General features: G+C 38.2%; 1 protein-coding gene across 1 annotated transcript; it reads right to left on the bottom strand.

Annotated features, from left to right (window-relative positions):
* Positions 1-14892: 14892 nt before the first annotated feature.
* LOC145911985 (uncharacterized) lies at positions 14893-17608 on the bottom strand. The gene is made up of 10 exons (XM_082999415.1): positions 17398-17608; positions 17211-17297; positions 16833-16916; positions 16184-16429; positions 15989-16087; positions 15804-15926; positions 15640-15738; positions 15327-15584; positions 15084-15266; positions 14893-14924 (listed from the first exon to the last, which is right to left on the bottom strand). The coding sequence occupies exons 1-10, from the start codon at positions 17495-17497 to the stop codon at positions 14893-14895; spliced, it is 1311 nt and encodes a 436-aa protein (XP_082855541.1). The 5' UTR covers positions 17498-17608.
* Positions 17609-19801: the final 2193 nt, after the last annotated feature.

The following is a 19801-nucleotide window of genomic DNA, read 5'->3' as shown; positions in this document are numbered from 1 at the left end:
ATAGCGGAAATGCCTAATGGTCAGGTGCAGCGCAAGAAACTCGCGGTCGAAGGCGCTGTACTTCGTTTCCGGCTTTCTCAACTGACGGCTGAAGATACCAAGAGGGGCCCAATGACCTTCAGAAAATTGTTCAAGAACGGCACCCACAGCGTTCGCAAAGGCATTGGTCGTGAGTGCGATGCAAGCTTGCCACTGTGAATGATGCAAAAGCGTAGCATTGGCGAGAGCGTCTTTAACCTTATCGAAAGCCCTCTACAGGTCGACCGACCACACCTGTTGCTTAGGTTTGCCCGCTAAAGCACCATAGAGCGGTTTCATAATATTGGCAATATTGGGCACGAACCTGTGGTAGAAATTGACCATCCCTGAAAACTCCTGTCAACCTTTGATGGTTGTTGGCACAGGAAAGTTCCTCACAGCGTCTACTTTGCTGGACAGGGGTTTGATGCCGCATTGGTCGACGAAACGCCCAAGAAACTCGATGCTGCTTTTGCCAAACTCGCACTTTTGTAAGTTGACGACGAGACCTTGGTCCGAAAGCCGTTGGAAAAGCTGCTCGAGATGTTCCATGTGGACTGCATGTCTTGAACTTCCCACTCATGATAAGCTAACCGTAACATAGCATTCTTTTGGCAATCAAACATTTTCCCCAAACCAATAAAATACACGAAGCGGTGTTAACAAACTGCCGGATCCAAATTATCCTGCCGGATTCGATTGATAACTATCCGGATCCGGCCAGGCTGGATAATTTGGAACTGGGAACATCACTAGCCATCAGTTACAATGTGGTGCTGAACACCGTGCTTAGCCAAGGAATCACAAAATCTTGGCATTTTTGCCTTTGGAATCTTCTCCAGCAACTTCTCGTAGGGGCAAAGCACGGAATTGAGAGTGCAAAGTTGTGGCGGTTGGTGTAGAGACGTTTTCAAGGGGTAGCTCGCGAACACCCCTGAGTGAACAAGACGTTTCTTGTCAACGTCGACAAGCAGGCGATTAGCGCGGAGAAAGTCAGCACCGAGCAGTGGACGTGGGACATCGGCCAACACGAGACATCGGACTTCCATTTGTAAACACCAAAGGGGAAGTGCAGTTGAACAACTTTGTAACAGTAAAGTGGCTATGTAGCTTCCATTAGCGGCCTTGAGAACGGAACCACAGCGTATGGTGCGACGTTCGAAGCCAGTAGGGGGAAGTGCGCTGACTTCAGCACCAGTGTCAACCAAAAAGTTGCGGCCGGAAACTTTTCCCCAAAGAAAGAACAGGCTTAAGAGTCGCCAGTTGCCCCAGCCATTACAGGCAACCGGCGTTGTTGTTTCCCTGATAAGAGCACGGAGGGCAGCATTGGCGCGCGTCTGATCCAAGCGCCTGTGATAAAAGCCTTCGAATGACTTCAAACTTGTTTTTGGCAGGCGGTCGTTCAAGCAAGTCAATAAGTCGCGCTGATGTGGCCTGGTCCAAGGCCGAAACCACGTGAAAGTACTTTGTTTCATTTGCTGTGATCTTCTTTAGCGCAAAGCTTGTTGCAACCAATCACGTGGCTGGGTTGGCCAGAACGTGGGTAGCTTAAGTTCTGTCTCCATAGGTATACTTACTTTTTGTGTATAGATAACACATTAAATTTAGTACTGTGCAGAAAACTTTATTTGAATTTGCCTGTGTAATCTATTTTATCCATTAGCAGCTGTCCACAAACGATATGTGGGTATCACATGATTTTGAATAAAATTTGCTACAAGCCAAGTTTATGTGTAAAGAAAACCCGTTTGTCAAACCAAATATGTTTTTTTCATCAGATATTAATGAGTGCCAAGGTGATCCATGTGATTCGAACGCAGCATGCACGAACACACCTGGAAGTTACAATTGCATTTGCAACAATTGTTACATTGGGAATGGAAAGGTGCACTCGTAAGTGCTTTCTCTTGTGAATCCAAAACCGTAACTTTCGGTTGCAAAAATTGCTGCTAATATGGTGACATAAGTTTAAGTCGAAAGTTCCCTAATATTTAATCAAGTTCTTCATTCAATGATGGAATAGCTGTGTTTCTAGTTTTAGGCAATTCGCACAAATTTAAATTTTCGTAAAATTTCATTTTGCAAATAATCATAGAACATTGTGGAGGAACAGAATGTTATTCAGAAGGAGAATGTGATACACTTCCCCTTTGGTGTGACACCTTTGGTAAGTATGTAACGATAGAATTTCCTACTTACAAAAACGTTTGCCCGCAAAGCGACCAACTGTATAACGGCGTTTCGTAAGTGGTGCAAAAAATCCTTTTGAATTTGACACTATTTTTGTGGTACAAATCAGAGATCTCCAACCCTTTCAACACTAAGGATCGGAGCAATTTCACAGACCCTCTATCAACGGGTGGCAAACATTTTACATAAATTAGATGTGAAAAATGCACCTAAGTTACAATTCTAAATAAGCAGCTTTATGGAGGTTTAAAATGCATTCTAGTTTTCAATCTATCTTTATTAGTTGAACAACCTTCTGTTGGAAACTTATCAACAACGTGGAAATCTAGTACCGGTCTCAGCTTTTCATGGACAAGCAACAAAGTTACATTTAGAAGTGCATTTTTGACCGGTGATGGAGTTTCCTATGATCAACACATTCCAAGAAAAGCAGCGTTTTCATTTCTGAAGCCATCAACAACTTATAATCTAACTGTAGTTGTCTATAACCGCCTTGGAACCGCATCTGCGAGCATTTTAGCTCAAACAGGTAAAGTAACTTATTTTTTCCCTCTCATTAAATAACAAAAATCTTAAATTTAGTTTTTATCTTGGCAACTGTATTACAGAACCTGAAATGTCCATTGACCCAACTTTGTCGCCAAGCACACCAAATCCTGCTCCTGGTTGTGGAGCTGGGTTTGCGCTCTCAGGAGGAGCTTGTATAGGTTATAACAATTAAATTTGTGATAAATTTATATATAAAATAAGTAAAACTTTATCACAGATATTGATGAATGTTCTTACGGTTTGCACAACTGTCACAATGAGGCGATATGTACGAACACAATGGGCAGTTTCACATGTTCTTGTAAGTTGGGATACTTTGGCAATGGAATCATTTGTGTGGGTAAGTTACAATAACCTAAAAATCTTAAAGTCCCATTAAACACTACAAAATTTACAGGAAAATGTGATTCAACATCTTATTCAGTTTGTGGAACCCGCGGTAACTGCGATAATAATTATTATGGAAACAGTTGTTACTGTTATGACACCGAGTGTTATGGTAAGTTGTTAACGAAAAGTGAGATTTCAACAACGAACTCAGGTCTAAATAATGAACCACAGGAAACAGTGATGTCACAATTACTGCACAAAATGTTGGACTTCATTTCGTCATCGTCAAGTGGGAAAGATTGGTTCCAGCTTATGAACTATTTTATTATGACGTGACGTTGATTGAAGGAACAAGTGTAATTACAAAGTACAGCAGACTTCACAACAGAGAAGCAGCGTTTGCTAATCTTAACCCAACCTCTGTTTATACCATCATGGTCAAACCCACGTTCTCAACAAGCTCTTCAACTAACTTCACTTTTTCCACAGGTAAGCGTTACTCAGCGATCAAAAAGTAAAACAGGTGTTTCAAATACTTTTGCTTTGCAGAGGGTCTCTTAGCCAGCACTACCACAATGTTTTCAACTCCAGCTACGACTTCAACCACACCGAGCTCTTTCACTCCAACTATGACTTCGACCACACCGAGTTCTTCCACTCCGACTATGACTTCGACCACACCGAGTTCTTCCACTCCAACTATGACTTTGACCACACCGAGTTCTTCCACTGTCGAGCCACCAATGATGACCACTTCTGAATCTCCTTCCAACTGCAACGTTTTTACTTTCCTTGTCACCTTTTTTAGTGTATTTTTGCAAATTTTATTTGGGGCACTTACATTTGTACCTTAAAATGTGGCAAATGTTTTTTCGTGTTTTGGTGTCGAAACAGTTCAACGACTGTAATTTGGGTTGTTACATACGTCAGAGAAACCAGTACTTATATTGCGTAATGTTGTGTGTGCAGCATTGCGCAAGTGTTGCATAATTCATTTTCATTGCAGCATCGCTCAAGCATTTGCAAGCCCCATTATCAGATGCATTGAATATTTCGCAACTTCCGACCCAAGTGTAAACATGACCTCATAATGTGACCCAAATGATTTATCCATCGAATATTCTCGAGTAAAGTGATTCATTCAACATCCTGTTTACCACATAAAATGTTCTCCTTTGCTTATGTCAGACCACGCCTTTGTTCTTGTATTATATTAACCCAAGTGATGTATAACGGCACGTGACTAAACCAACCAATAAACTTCCGATAGCCCAAGTACAAATAATCATGTGCGTCTGTTAATTGGGCTCTTTGCATTCGTATCTTTGCATTTGGCTCGATTCTACTCTATTTGGAATCATCGTTTTATCTTTGATCTTCGATTCGGTGACAAGACACTGCTAATATTACTGAGACTCTACAAGCTATTCGCCGGTTTGGGATTTATTCCTACAGCTTGATAATAAATTGTTTATTCGGATTCAACGGTTTGCTGGTGAGGGAGGTTACAGGGTTAAAGGAATTTGCAAAAAATGTCTAACTTTGTTTTCATATTTCTGTTTCGTAGTCTGCTGTCGGAAAACGGGCTTTTCTCATTTTAAGAGACAAATATTTTCTTTCTTGTTTACTATAGCAGGCCATGCAACTTCTAATATGGCCCCATGCTCATTGTAAACAAAACACATTTCAGACTATTTGGTGTACTGTAGGTTTTGTATATTTACTAAAACCGTATAGTGGTGGAAATTTTGTTTTGAAGTGAATAAAAGAATCAAAGTAATCCCCACCAACTTAAGTTTCGTGGCATCTATAGTTTGTTTTAGTTAAGGCTGAAGTGTGTAGTTGGCTTTTTGCATGCTAATGGCTTCCGACCTCTGGTTCAGTTTATTGCCAGGTTGTCTGATTACGGTGGTAGATCTCCAGTACGTAAATGTGAAGGTGGTGTTTGCTTGTGTTAAGTTGGGAAACTTCAAGCAAACAAAAGTTGTAATCAAGTGCTTCCTCATGACTGATTACGAAACCGAGAATAGAAAAACAAGTAACGGATGAGATTTCGTGCATTATTGAGCTACTCTACTAATGAACTGTTGTATCACCACCTTTGTATACAAATTCATGCTATCTCATAAGCCTTCAGGGATAAACAATGAAACTGGAGCTACTCGTCCCCTTAACAAGCAGTTCCAATATGAGGATGGCTTCCTTGTCTTTGCATGGTATCACAATGATAATGCAACATTCTGGAATAAACGCTTGTAAGAAACTCACCAATTTGTTTCAGAAGCGCATTACGTAGAAAATTTATAATTAATTCGAATTGCAAATCGACATGAAAACTGAAAAAGAGTAATTTATATATATATATATTAATTTATTAAATTTATTTTGTGTCTTGAAGAAAGTTTCAGGTGATTCTTCTTGATTCGTTCGCTTGGTACCATATGTGAAGGGCATCCGTTCAATGAAGTGGTTTATGAAAATTACTTTCATAACCAAGGTCTATGAGTGGCAAATATTTTACCGCAAACATTTTGTACCAGTTTATGTTGTCCACAAATTATTTGAACTGTCTTGTGAACCAGGTGGTTATGTAAAATTGAGCGAGGGTCTTCATGTTTGAGTGACTTTGGAACAGATTGAGCAAACCGTTCTTGCTTCCTTAACAACACCCCTGCGACTTTGGCTTCGCTATATCGATGTCACCTACGTCATCATAGCGAAAGACGAGGTCGCAGGGATTCATAATAACATAAACAATATCGAACCTTCTATCAAGTTAAGTTAAACGTCACTGCAAAACCGGACGGGAAACTTACCATCACCTCCAGTTTTTGCAAGCCTACACACACTAACCCGCTACTTACGATACACCTCACACCATACGAAACATCAAAACCTCACTGTGACCATAGAACGATTACACATATTGCCGATCCACACACTCAGAGGGTTGAACGCAAACACATTCGGAACGTCCTAAAACTTACACATATTCCCACTAACCTAAATCTCACACCACCCACACACAACAAACCTACTCAAACATACACAGCATTTACTTCCATACCATATGTACAGGGAGTTTCTGAGCGGATATCAAGAATACTCAATGCCAGCACTCCTCGTCTTGATTGTAACACAGTGGATATTGACCAGACTAAGCGCAATTTAACGTCCCGTATTAAAGAACACAAGGCAGCCATACGTAATATGGAACCCAATAAATATGTTCTATGTGCCCACATGCTTGACACCGACCACCGTATCCATTGGAAGGAAGCTAAAGTATTTAAACAAGAAACAATTTTGGCAAAACGGTTGGTTGTGGAAAACTATTATATTAATTCGCTACCGAATGTTTTAAATCGTAATGATGGAAAAGTACTTTCGCCCGTGTTCCGCAATTTCGCCCGTAACCATTCTTGACTCTTGTTTCCCATGTTTGGCCGTTTGATCCGTGATTGATGTTGTCCATTGATTTATGTTCCGCTGTGTTTTAGCTGTTGCGTCCTTTTAGACTTTTTCGTCGCTTAATTTCTTTGCACGTGGGTTCGCTACTGTGTTTGTTGTATTCTCTGAAGAAGCCTAGTTGTTCGTACAGGCAAAACGCCAGAAGATATAATCTTTGTTAAACAAAAGGTGTATGCCTGTAAACCCATGTAGTCTGACAGGCTATCGAATGTACATACTGTGTCGCATCGCACAGTTTGCTTGGATTCGATCAATGTACACGCAAAATATCACGAGGGGATATCCGGTTTTACTACGTTCATAACTTCCGACTTGTCGTATGACAAATTTTAAAGAAAACGTGCTTTGTGTCGTTGGTGGACGAAAAGGGGTTTTGTCACGCAAGCTGGGTTCAGTGTCTGAATATTCTGCCAACATGATGTTGTCCTATCTGGTGCTCGTGTTTGTTGTTGTAACATGCATCCAATGTCAAGGTGGGTACAAATATTAATTTTACTTTTCGAATATTTTGAATTCTAACGTACAACAAGTATAATTTGTAAAAACTTTAGGTCAAACAGTGAGTTTTAGTCTCGTTTTCATGAAAAACAGTATTTTATAGTCGGTAACTAAGTAATGTTGTTAGGTGTTGATGAATGCGGTCTTGGGACTCACGCATGTCACGTTGAGGCAAATTACATAAACACAAGTGGGGGATACACTTGTAAGTGCAAAGACTGGTTTGTAGGTGACGGTTTCGACTGCCAAGGTTTGTGCTTTTAGTTGAAATAGCTGTTCAATCAAATTGCTTTTCCTTGTTTTATACTTTTACAAGAATATTATATTAACCGCTAGTATATATATCAATATATAGCAGAGCTCAGAACAAAACGTGATTCATTTGTCTGATTGCATCGTCACCAGAACTTTTGCATCGTTTTTAATCAATAAGAAGTCTAAATAAATTTGTACACCATCTCATTAGCTTCACAAACTAAAAATTTAACTTTAGTTCACCTAACTTTACTAATTCTAATTTTTCTTCTTACATCGATGTTCAGGATACTGCAATAGTTCTTGTCCTGCTCGTTGTGCTGAAGGTTTGAACGGTTACACCTGTTTTACAAGTGGTAAGTCAACCATTTTCTGTTGTTCTGTAAAAATTCGCTTGAAGAAAACAGAAAGTATTATTTCTTTTCATACTGGTCACGTTTATTATCTACAGGTAAACCAGTTATTCACAATATCAAGGTTTTGTGGCGAACGCACAACAGTCTGTTTGTTGGATGGGATGCAAGCAACGCGAACACTGCAGATGCTTCAACCACCAACACAAGTTATAACTATTCTGGAACGAGGCAGATGGGTTTCCTTTACTTACAGCCTGATACCGAGTACAACATAACAGTTACAGCTCGAAACTTCATTTCCACATCCACTCAAGTTTTTACAGTCAGAACTCGTAAGTTCGATTACTCATTCACGACCAGCTTCCGAGTTTTGTATCTTTTAGTGTTTTTTTTGATAAATATGCGATGATGTTAAAACCGCGTGCTTTTACAGTTTCCGAAGCAACAATTTCTACTCTCTCATCTCCAACAACGTCAGGATGTGTAAACTCCCCGCCAATAAGTTGCTGTTCTGGATTCACAATTGACGGAATCAATTGTATCGGCAAGTTCCCCGTTCTTGCATATTTGACTGAATTTTGACAAGTGAAATAAAAATCTTTATCGCGTAAAGATAAAATGGCAAATTATATTTTACTTTTGTGTACAGATAACACATTCAATTTAGTTCTGTGCAGAAAACTTTATTTGAATGTGCCTGTGTAATCTATTTTATCCATTAACAGCTGTCCACAAACAATATGTGGGTATTACATGATTATGAATAAAATTTACAACTGCATGCCAAGTTTATGGGTAAAGAAAACCCGTTTATCAAATCAATTTATTTTTTAACAGATAGATGCCAAGGTGATCCATGTGATTCGAACGCAGCATGAACGAACAGACCTGGAAGTTACAATTGCATTTGCAACAATTGTTACATTGGGAATGGAAAGGTCTGCACTCGTGAGTGCTTTCTCTTGTGAATCCAAAACCGTAACTTTCGGTTGCAAAAATTGCTGCTAAAATAATGACATAAGTTGAACTTCCCAATTCTTTAATCAAGTTCTTCATTCAATAATGGAATAAATTTGTTTCTAGTATATGGCAATTCGCATGAGTTTAAATTTTCGTACAGTTTCTTTTTGTAAATAATCACAGAGCATTGTGGAGGAACAGAATGTTATTCAAGAGGAGAATGTGATACATATCCCCTTTGGTCTGACACCTTTGGTAAGTATGTAACGATAGGATTTCCTACTAACAAAAAAGTTTGCCCGCGAAGCGACCAACTGTATAACGGCGTTTCGTAATTGGTGCAAAAATTGCCTTTGAATTTGACACTATTTTTGTGGTACAAATCAGAGATCTCCAACCTTTACAGCACTGCGGATCGGAGCAATTTTTGCAGACACTCCATCAACGGGTGGCAAACATATAAATTTTACATAAATAAGATATGTAAAATGCACCTAAGTTACAACTCAAAATAAGAAGCTTCATGGAGGTTTAAAATGCAATCTAGATGTCAATCTATTTGTTATTAGTTGAACCACCGTCTGTTGGGAACTTATCAACAACGTGGAAATCTAGTACCGGTCTCAGCTTTTCATGGACAAGCAACAAAGTTACATTGAGAAGTGCATTTTTGTCCGGTGATGGAGTTTCCTATGATTAACACATTCCAGGAAAAGCGGCGTTTTCGTTTCTGAAGCCATCAACAACTTATAACCTAACTGTAGTTGTCTATAACCAACTTGGAACTGCATCTGCGAGCATTTTAGCTCAAACAAGTAAAGTAAATCATGTTTTCCCTTACAATAAATAACAAAAACCTTAAATTTAAGTTTTGTCTTGACAACTGAATTGCAGAACCCGAAATGCCTATTGACCCAACTTTGTCGCCAAGCACACCAAATCCTGCTCATGGTTGTGGAGCTGGGTTTACGCTCTCAGAAGGAGCTTGTATAATTAAATTTGTGATAAATTGATATTTAGTCAAATAAATAAAACTTTATCACAGATATTGATGAATGTTTTAACGGTTTGCACAACTGTCACAATGAGGCGGTATGTACGAAAACACTGGGCAGTTTCACATGTTCTTGTAAGTTGGGATACTTTGGCAATGGAATCAATTGCGTAGGTATGTTACAATAACCTAAAAATCATCAAGTCCCACTAAACACATAAATACTTTGTAGGAAAATGTGATTCAACTTCGTATTCAGTTTGTGGAACCCGCGGTACCTGCGATAAAAATTATTATGGAACCAGTTGTTACTGTTATTACAGAACCGAGTGTTATGGTAAGTTGTTGATGAAAAATGAGATTCAAACAACGAACTTTGGTCTAAAAATATAACCACAGGAGACAGTGATGTCACAATTATTCCACAAAATGTTGGACTTCATTTCGTCATCGTCAAGTGGGAAAGATTGGTTCCAGTTTATGAAATATTTTATTATGACGTGACGTTGATTGAAGGAACAAGTGTAATTACAAAGTACAGCAGACTTCACAACAGAGAAGCAGCGTTTGCTAATCTTAACCCAGCCTATGTTTATACACTCATGGTCAAACCCACGTTCTCAACAAGCACATCAACTAACTTTACTTTTTCCACAAGTAAGCATTACTCATCGATCAAAAAGTAAAACAAGTATTTCAATACTTTTGCTTTACAGAGGCTCTCTTAGCCAGCACTACCACAATGTTTTCCATTCCAGCTACGACTTCGACCACACCGAGTTATTCCACTGTCGAGCCACCAATGATGACCACTTCTGAATCTCCTTTCAACTGCAACGTTTTTACTTTCCTTGTCACCTTTTTTAGTGTCTTTTTGCAAATTATGTTTGGGGCACTTACAGTTGTAACATGAAACAAAATTCGTGAAAGGAATTTGCAACGTTACCAGAACTCAGACATATAATTCCTTATCATGTTGTACAGTCAAAATAAGAAAGCTGAAGGTAAAAAGTGTTCAAAACAAGGAAATAAACAAAGTACGTGCAGGATGAAATGATAAAAGCCGTCAATCGGTTTTAAAACTGCTGCTAATTTTTCAAGCCAGCAATGCGGTTGTTCTTAAAGGGTAAAGGAAAACAGTTAAAACAAGATAAAGTACTGGTGCAAGACACAGTTTTCTTGTCACACAGATTCAAGAGCATGTAATGCCATCTGCACATCATTTCAAAACAATTATGGTTGAGTATTGTGTAATTCGCTTTCAAAAAATAATGTTATGTAAATAGAAATTACTTTTCGCTTGGTAGAAGAACCAAATTTGTTTCAAACGACGTTAAATAAGTAAATAATTGCATTCAGAAGAATTACCTGCAAAATACAAGCAATGTTAAGATTTTTAAATCAATTGTTCAAAATAGCACAACTTTTAACTCAAACCAATTACTTCTAAACACTATTTACGGATTTGCTCATAATTCTGAGAATAAAGAGACTGGCCCATACTGTTGTCAATATTATCTGGAAAAAAACATATTGAGTTGGTCTGCAGCAAATTGGCCAAGGGCATTGGTGTCCTAGCAAAATTAAAGCACAAACTCCCACAACAAACACTTAGAACTGTATATCATGCCCTAATTCACCCCTACTTATCATATGGATTACTTTCATGGGGTTTCAAGTCAAGTCCTACAAAACAGAGCTCTGAAACTAGTTACAAACAGTCCTTATCACTGCAACACTACAAATCTCCACAAACAAACTATAGGATATTAAGAATCGCTGAAATGCATGAATTTGAATTAGCAAAATGTATGTACCTGTTCACAAACCAACGCTTACCCAACACATTTCATGAATACTTTTCACGCTTATCTACAGTACATGAACACTACAAAAAGAGTTTTACCTCACACAGTTTCTTTCTTCCTCGCGTTAGGACCAAACGTGCACAACAGTCATTAAAATATTACTGTGTTTCGGAGTGGAATAAATTGCCCAAAACCATTAAAAATTTTAGCATCACCGGGTTCAACATGCTGTGAAAAAATATCTTCTCGCCAAGTATAACGCCACGTGCTTTTTTGTAAACATTCCTCGCGGTCTGTTTGGGCTTTGCGACAAAATCACCTCATCAACCAATTACGTTTCTGCCAGGGGCACTTGCTCACATGCCTTAATTTTTCGTTCTCTACGATTGGGTTGCAACTGTTTTCGCCTTCTGTTTTCATCTTTTCTTGTGTATGAAAGTTCTTGACTTGTGTTTTCTTCTTTTTCATGAGTATGCTTATGTATGTGTTGTTTTAATATGTAAATACCTCCACCTTCTCCCGGCACCTTCTCGATAACCGCCTACGGTTCAAAGCTGTTCGGTTCTCGTCAGTTCACTGCACATGTTTACGGTGTAATTAGACTGCTATCACGACGGGAAAAATAAAATTATCATTATCTATAAAGGCAGGTTTCCTTGTACTTATATCCATTCTATTATTTTGTGCTATTCGAAAATACAACATCGGCGACGAGGATATCTTTGAACTACTGTTAACTGCTGAACGGAAGAAAACTATGGGTAAAGTCATAATACATTTTTTGCCTTTGTTCCGAAATTTCGTTACAAAACCGTTCCGAGAAACGAAATTTCGTTCCGAAATGAGAAAAACCGTTCCAGGAACATTATTTTTACGCAAAATTTCGTTACAGGAACATATTTTGGTTTTTGAATTGTGTTTCCAAAATCACAATTTGGGTAATATCGCACTAAAAATTGTGTTCCGAAAATCGACCAAGCCAAAAATCACCACTAGATGTCGACAAAGAGACGAAGATAACGTGGTTTTGCTCACGAGTATATGGTTTATTTTATTACGAATATATGTTTTCAAACGTAGACACTTACGGGAAGATGAAAATATGCATGGAACATAATTTTCGTTCCCGGAACAGAATTTGCGTTCCTGGAACCGAATTTTTATTCTGGGAACGGAATTTTTGTTACTGGAACAGAATTTTCGTTACGGGAACGGAATTTTCGTTATGGGAACAGAATTTTCGTTACTGGAACAAAATTATCGTACCAGAAGAATAATTACATTTCCATTGAAGTTACTTTTCGATCGAAGAACACAATTGTCGTTCTTCAAGAAAATTGTTGTTGAGCGACCTAAATTTTGTTCAAAAAACTGAGTTTTCGATCCGGGAAAAGTATTTTCGTTACGGGAACGGAATTATTGTCTCTGGATCAGATTTTTCGCGCCTGGATCAGAATTTTGGTTATGAGAACGTAATTTTCGTTACTGGAACGTAATTTTCGTTTATGGAACAGAATTCTCGTTACGGGAACGGAATTTTTGTTACTGGAACAGAAATTTCGTTACTGGAATAGAATTTCAGTTACGGGAACGGAATTTTCGTTGCTGGAATAGAATTTTCGTTACGGGAACGGAGTTTTCCTTACGGGAACGGAATTTTCGTTACTGGAACAGAAATTTCGTTACTGGAACAGAATTTTAATTACACAAATGGAATTTTCGTTTCTGTAACGGAATTTTCGTTACGGTAATGGAATTTTTGTTACTGGAAACGAAGTTTCGTTACGGGAACGGAATTTTTGTTATTGGAACAGAAATTTAGTTTCTGGAACAGAATTATCATACAATGAGGAATAATTACATTCCCGTTGAAGGTACCTTTTCGATCCAAGGACACAATGTCGTTCTTTCAAGAAAATTGTTGATACGCGACCTAAATGTCGTTCAAAAATGTGACTTTTTGATCCTGGAACGGAATTTTCGTTACTGGAACAGAATTTTCGTTACGGGAACGCAATTTGGTTACGGGAACAGAATTTTCGTTTCGGGAACGGAATTTTCGTTACGGGAACGGAATTTCGTTACGGGAACAGAATTTTAGTTACGGGAACGGAATTTTCGTTACTGGAACGGAATTTTCGTTACTGGAACAGAATTTTCGTTACAGGAACGGAATTTTCGTTACTGGAACGGAATTTTCGTTAAGGGAACAGAATTTTCGTTACGGGAACATAATTTTCGTTACGGGAACATAATTTTCGATACGGGAACAGAATTTTCGTTACTGGAACAGAATTTTCGTTACTGGAACCGGATTTTCGTTACGGGAACGGAATTTTCGTTACTGGAACAGAATTTTCGTTACTGGAACGGAATTTTCGTTACGGGAACGGAATTTTCGTTACGGGAACGGAATTTTCGTTACGGGAACGGAATTTTCGTTACGACAACGGAATTTTCGTTACTGGAACAGAATTTTCGTTACGGGAACGGAATTTGGTTACGGGAACAGAATTTTCGTTTCGGGAACGGAATTTTCGTTACGGGAACAGAATTTGGTTACGGGAACAGAATTTTCGTTACGGGAACAGAATTTTCGTTTCGCGAACGGAATTTTCGTTACGGGAACAGAATTTGGTTACTGGAACAGAATTTTCGTTACTGGAACGGAATTTTCGTTACGGGAACGGAATTTTCGTTACTGGAACAGAATTTTCGTTACTGGAACGGAATTTTCGTTACGGGAACGGAATTTTCGTTACGGGAACGGAATTTTCGTTACGGGAACGGAATTTTCGTTACGACAACGGAATTTTCGTTACTGGAACAGAATTTTCGTTACGGGAACGGAATTTGGTTACGGGAACAGAATTTTCGTTTCGGGAACGGAATTTTCCTTACGGGAACAGAATTTGGTTACGGGAACAGAATTTTCGTTACGGGAACAGAATTTTCGTTTCGGGAACGGAATTTTCGTTACGGGAACAGAATTTGGTTACGGGAACAGAATTTTAGTTACGGGAACGGAATTTGGTTACGGGAACGGAATTTTCGTTACTGGAACGGAATTTTCGTTACTGGAACAGAATTTTCGTTACAGGAACGGAATTTTCGTTACTGGAACGGAATTTTCGTTAAGGGAACAGAATTTTCGTTACGGGAACATCTATGTGAGGAAGCAAAGAATGTTTTGACAATACCGTACGCGAGATGCAGAAAATCATGAAATAGTAAGGCCAGCGCGAATTATAATTTACAACAAAACCTGTTCAAGAGCGAACAAGGCTTCTTGGAACTCGGAATTAATGTAAATGTAAATGTACATGATATTGTTTCTCTGCGACAAGACCGTCAGGGGTTACACGCATCCTTGCTGTCTTTCCATTTATTATATTCAGCTTTCCAATCTTCAAGTAATTCTCGATATTCCCTGTGCAGAATTTGGCATTATTACTATGTCACATTAAAGGCATGAATCAGTATTTTCATCTATTCCTAAATATGTGATAACTTATATTTTTTTCACAATTTATCAATGATTAATTTCAACTCTTTCTAAATACGTCATAAAAACGTTGGGGATGTTAAAAATGTGATAAACTTATTTTGATATTATGTTTTGCAGTATCTTGAGGTGTTGGCCGTAAATGTTACCTTTGACTAGGTATACGTTGCAATTGGATGGAGGTTCTGGAGTTGTCGTAATTGATGGGTCCGAAGTGGATGAGAATGATGACGCAGTGGTTGAGACTGCTGGCTCCAAAGTGAAAAGATTTGAAGTGGTCTGGAAAATAGTTGGAGTGGAAAACATTGTGGTAGCGCTGGTCAAGAGATCTTCTGTATAACAAAAGCAATAAAATTACTTGAATCACATTCAAATAGCTCTGTAGCGCTTACCTGTGGTAAAAGTGAAGTTAGTTGATGAGTTTGTCGAGAACGTGGGTTTGACCATGATGGTATAAACAGAGGTTGGGTTAAGATTAGCAAACGCTGCTTCTCTGTTGAGAAGTCTGCTGTACTTTGTTATTACACTTGCTCCTTCAATCAACGTCACGTCATAATAAAATACTTCATAAGCTGGAACCAATCTTTCCCACTTGACGCTGACGAAATGAACTCCAACAATTTCCGGTGTAATTGTGACATCACTGTTTCCTAAGGATATTGGTCTTTGCACATTGATCAACCTAATACTTACAAACTAACTTACCATAACAATCGCTATAACAGTAACAACTTGATCCATAATAATTTTTATCGCAGATACCGTGGGTTCCACAAACCGAGTTAGCAGTTGAATCACATTTACCTGGAATTTCAATTCGTTATTGCATTAGCACATAGAAAGTTTCTTATTAGTTTCTTTCAACTTACCCACACAATTGATTCCATCGCCAAAGTATCCCAACTTACAAGAACAGGTGAAACTGCCCATTGTGTTCGTACATATCGCCTCATTGTGGCAATTGTGCAAACCGTTAAAACATTCATCAATATCTGTAATAAAGGTTTGTCGCTTTTACTAGTTATAACTTAAGATTATTGTTTTTAAATACAACCCAAGCAAATTGTTCCGGAGAGCGTAAATCCATTTCCACAACCATCAGCAAGATTTGGTGCGTCAGCCGACGAAGTCGAGTTAATCGGCATTTCTGGTTCTATATAAAAGTTTGCAGGGTGTCCAGACATAAAGGAAAAATGTATGTTGGTTTGTATTTGTAATACAAGATAATCAAAGAAGTAACAAACTTTACCTGTTTGTGCCAAAATACTTGCAGATGCGGATCCAAGGTGGTTATAAACTACTACAGTTAGATTATAAGTTGTTGAAGGCTTCAGAAACGAAAACGCTGCTTTTCCATCAATGTGTTGTTCGTACGAGACACCGTCACCGGACAAAAATGCATTACTAAATACATCATTGTTGCTTGTCCATAAAAAACTGAGACTAATGTTTGATTTCCACGTCGTATATAGGTTTCCAACTGAAGGCAGTCCATCTTTGAGAAAGTTGTGAGTCACTTTTATTGAAGCAGCGTGATTAACCTCATATTGGTATTGCATCCAAATTCAAGAGAGGCGAATCAAATTCGGGCGGAAGTTACTGAGTTAACGCCTTATGTAAATTGGTTTAATTTTGCTTGAGTAAATCTTGCAATAGTTTGAATGCTTTATTTTTTTGTAGGTCTTGGTTCAAAAAAGTTGCACGTAATATTTCGAATTAGGTTACTTCGTCAACTGGATAAAACTGTTTATATGTTGTCGAGCAAAATAAATTAATCCGTTCGTAATATGCTTTATATGAAATAGGCTTACACTCATCAACAGAAGATCGCAGGCGCTCATTGAAAATCACGGGTAAAATTGTATCGACTAGTAAAACATGTAGATTCATATACTGACCAATATCGATTGCTTGTCCTAACCTACTGATGCCATCACACCTGTTTTTATCACTAGAGTAACATTCCGTTCCACCGCAATGTTCTGTAACAACTGAAAATTTAAAATTCCGCGTTTACGAAAATTTAACTCATTATCTTTTAGTTAGAGCAATGTGTTACGTTTTATATACTTTTTTCATGTAGACATGGCCTAATCTCGAACCGTGTTACAAACGTCCTTACTATAGCATGTTAACGAAGAAACGAGGAGTCAACAATATTCTACAAAACAGGTTTTTAAACAATAAAATTTAAGTATATTGCGGAAGAAATATTGTTCCTGTATATACCGCGACAATTTCATGCCATTAATTACCTTAACCATATGCCCACTCACGTGTACAAAAGGTGCCGTTTCCAATATAGCAAGGAAGACAACCTGACGTTGCTGGAGAGGGAAGTGTTGGTTTTGCTGGTTCAGATACTGCGCACAGAAAGTGTCTATTGCTTTTTAACTTGAGCATTGTAGAAAAAGTAATCACCCCAATGTTAAATATACAAAAGTTACAGGTAATTTAACTTACGAGTTCTGACAACAATATTGTAAGTAGTTGAGGAAATGAAATTCCGAGCCGTTACTGTGATGTTGTACTCGGTATCCGGCTGCAAGTAAAGGAAACCCATCTGCCTCGTTCCGGACTTGTAATAACTCGTTCCACTAGTTGAAGCATCAGCTGTTTTCGCGTTGCTGGCATTCCATCCAATGAACAGACTGTTACAAGTTCGCCACAAAACCTTGACATTGTGAATCTCTGGGCTACCTACACGTATGGAGAGGCTATTCTGTTTGAAAGAATAATAGATTCCCTGAATTTGTTGCAGAAAAAACAAGGTACACTTACCACTTGTGAAACAAGAGTAACCGTTCAAACCTTTAGCACAACGACCAGGGAAAGAACTATTGCAGTATCCTGAACATCGAACAGAAAAACTTGGTTATGAAAAAACTAATTTTGTAGTTTCAGTTTAAATGAACTAAATGGAAAAAAAGAGATGTTCCGAAGCACAATTGTGAATTAAATGACACCCAATGTTTTAGGAATATTATTGTCAAATGGATGTAGGCAATATTATCAATAATTTCAATGTATGAATTATTGAATAAGGTCATGGTCCAATCATATAAACCAACCACGCTTAACTTTAGCCGCATGAGGAATACATTGTTCTACAGGTAACGTGGTATTCTAGTAAATGACCCGTGGAAAAGAACAATTAAATCATCCAAAACAAAATAAATATTTTTTAAAAATCAATTTAAATTTCACAGTACAAACCTTTGCAGTCGAAACCGTCACCTACAAACCAGTCTTTGCACTGACAAGTGTATCCCCCACTTGCGTTTATACAATTTGCCTCAACGTGACATGCGTGAGTCCCAAGACCGCATTCATCAACACCTGAAAGCATCATGTAACAAACAAATTTTAACTTTTAAGTAAGATACCATTTTTTTCAAAAATGTTGCTTAAAATATTAACAAAAGAATGCTAGCTCTTCATTTATCTTTTGGCATGTTGTAGTAACATAAGTTATAACATTTGCATAAACCTTGACATTGACCGTATGTTGCAAAAGCAAGCACGAACACCAGACAGGACCACATCATGTTCGCAGAGAATTCAGAACAGTACAAAAGCTTGAGTGACATTGAACGTGTATATTATAGAATACATCAACCTTTTTCATGCCATAAAATAAACTTTCTCATGAGTATCCTGCTTCGCTGGTCATGCTGCAACCTGACAAACAATCCATTGTGTTGAACCAAAAATAGAAACGTTGTTGTTTGTCCTGGCATGCAGAATGCTTTTTTACAAACATTCTCAGGAGTTCACGATTTGCAAACTGACAAACAATTCATTGGGTTCAACCTGAAATATAAACGTTGTTGTTTGTTCAAGTACTCTGCTTTCTCCGTAAACCCAGTCAAGCATGCACACCCCGCGACCCCTGACTCACTCCCACACCACCATGCAATCACTTGCAATCAGGGATAACGACTCGTAATCTCCAAAGGTATCACCTTACACCTGCATCATTTTGACATTCAAGATCAAGGTTTTGTACAACCAACACTCAGTGCTTAACAACCGGTGTGCGGTGAGAGAAAGTCGGTTTACCGGGATGTGAATGTAACAATACATTGACTACTTCTACTTTGAAGTATAAGTCTTACATATTGGGTTAGGGTTTGCCGCCGAAGTTTCAAGATTTATAAGTGCGACGTCATTGCAAAAGGTTACGAACACTGTCTCACTTTACGTAGTAGGTGAAAATTGTTCTGCTTAAAATGTTACATTATAAAGCGGGGTTTCATTCTTGTCATTCAACATTCCAATCTTTCTACAACCTTCCATGTTCTCTGGGCGAATGTCACAAAAAAATCTTACCAAAGATTTTGTGTAAAGTCAGACATGCATGAAGACGTGGCATAAGGATTTTTTTTTGAACTGTTATATTTGAAAGTTCTGTAAAAATCGGATATTTTGAATATGGCAGGAATAATATTCACCGTAACGTGCAATGTGCCTTTTACCTTACGTGTTCATCCCTGTTTAAAAGTGCTGTTCGCGTGGGAATTTACATTCTATTTAAAGCACTCGAAATAAAAGCCGGAGCCGCTTTGTGTGTGTTTTCCGTGAACTTATTGGATTTCTGGCCTAACTGTTAAACAATCACGGTATTAGTTTCCCTTACACAGCTTCATAAAGCAGCAAAAGTTACAATTAATTTGCACTGTGAAGCGACAGGAAAACTGTAAAAGAGTATTTAAACATTTCTTTTCTGTCTTTGAGAAAATTTCTTTGATTCAGATAATTTTTCTCGCTTCGTTCGCTTGGTACCTTATTTAGAGGGCACCCCGTTTAATCAAGCGAGTTATAAAAATTGCATTCAAAAGCAAAGTTTATATGAGAGCCAAACATT

Source organism: Ascidia mentula, chromosome 8, assembly GCF_947561715.1.
Source record: "Ascidia mentula chromosome 8, kaAscMent1.1, whole genome shotgun sequence".
NCBI lineage: Eukaryota > Metazoa > Chordata > Ascidiacea > Phlebobranchia > Ascidiidae > Ascidia > Ascidia mentula.
The sequence above is the reverse complement of the archived record's forward strand: the minus strand, read 5'-3'. Positions and strand labels throughout refer to the sequence as shown.

What these genes read in the sequence shown, in the direction of transcription:
- LOC145911985 (XM_082999415.1), bottom strand. Translation starts at nt 17,497, where the DNA reads ATGGGTTTCCTTTACTTGCAGCCGGATACCGAGTACAACATCACAGTA. An exon ending in CGATGGAATCAATTGTGTGG is followed by an intron (nt 15,739 to 15,803) that starts GTAAGTTGAAAG and finishes TTGAAATTCCAG; the next exon opens with GTAAATGTGATTCAACTGCT. An exon ending in TAACTTCACTTTTACCACAG is followed by an intron (nt 15,267 to 15,326) that starts GTAAGCGCTACA and finishes TTTGTTATACAG; the next exon opens with AAGATCTCTTGACCAGCGCT.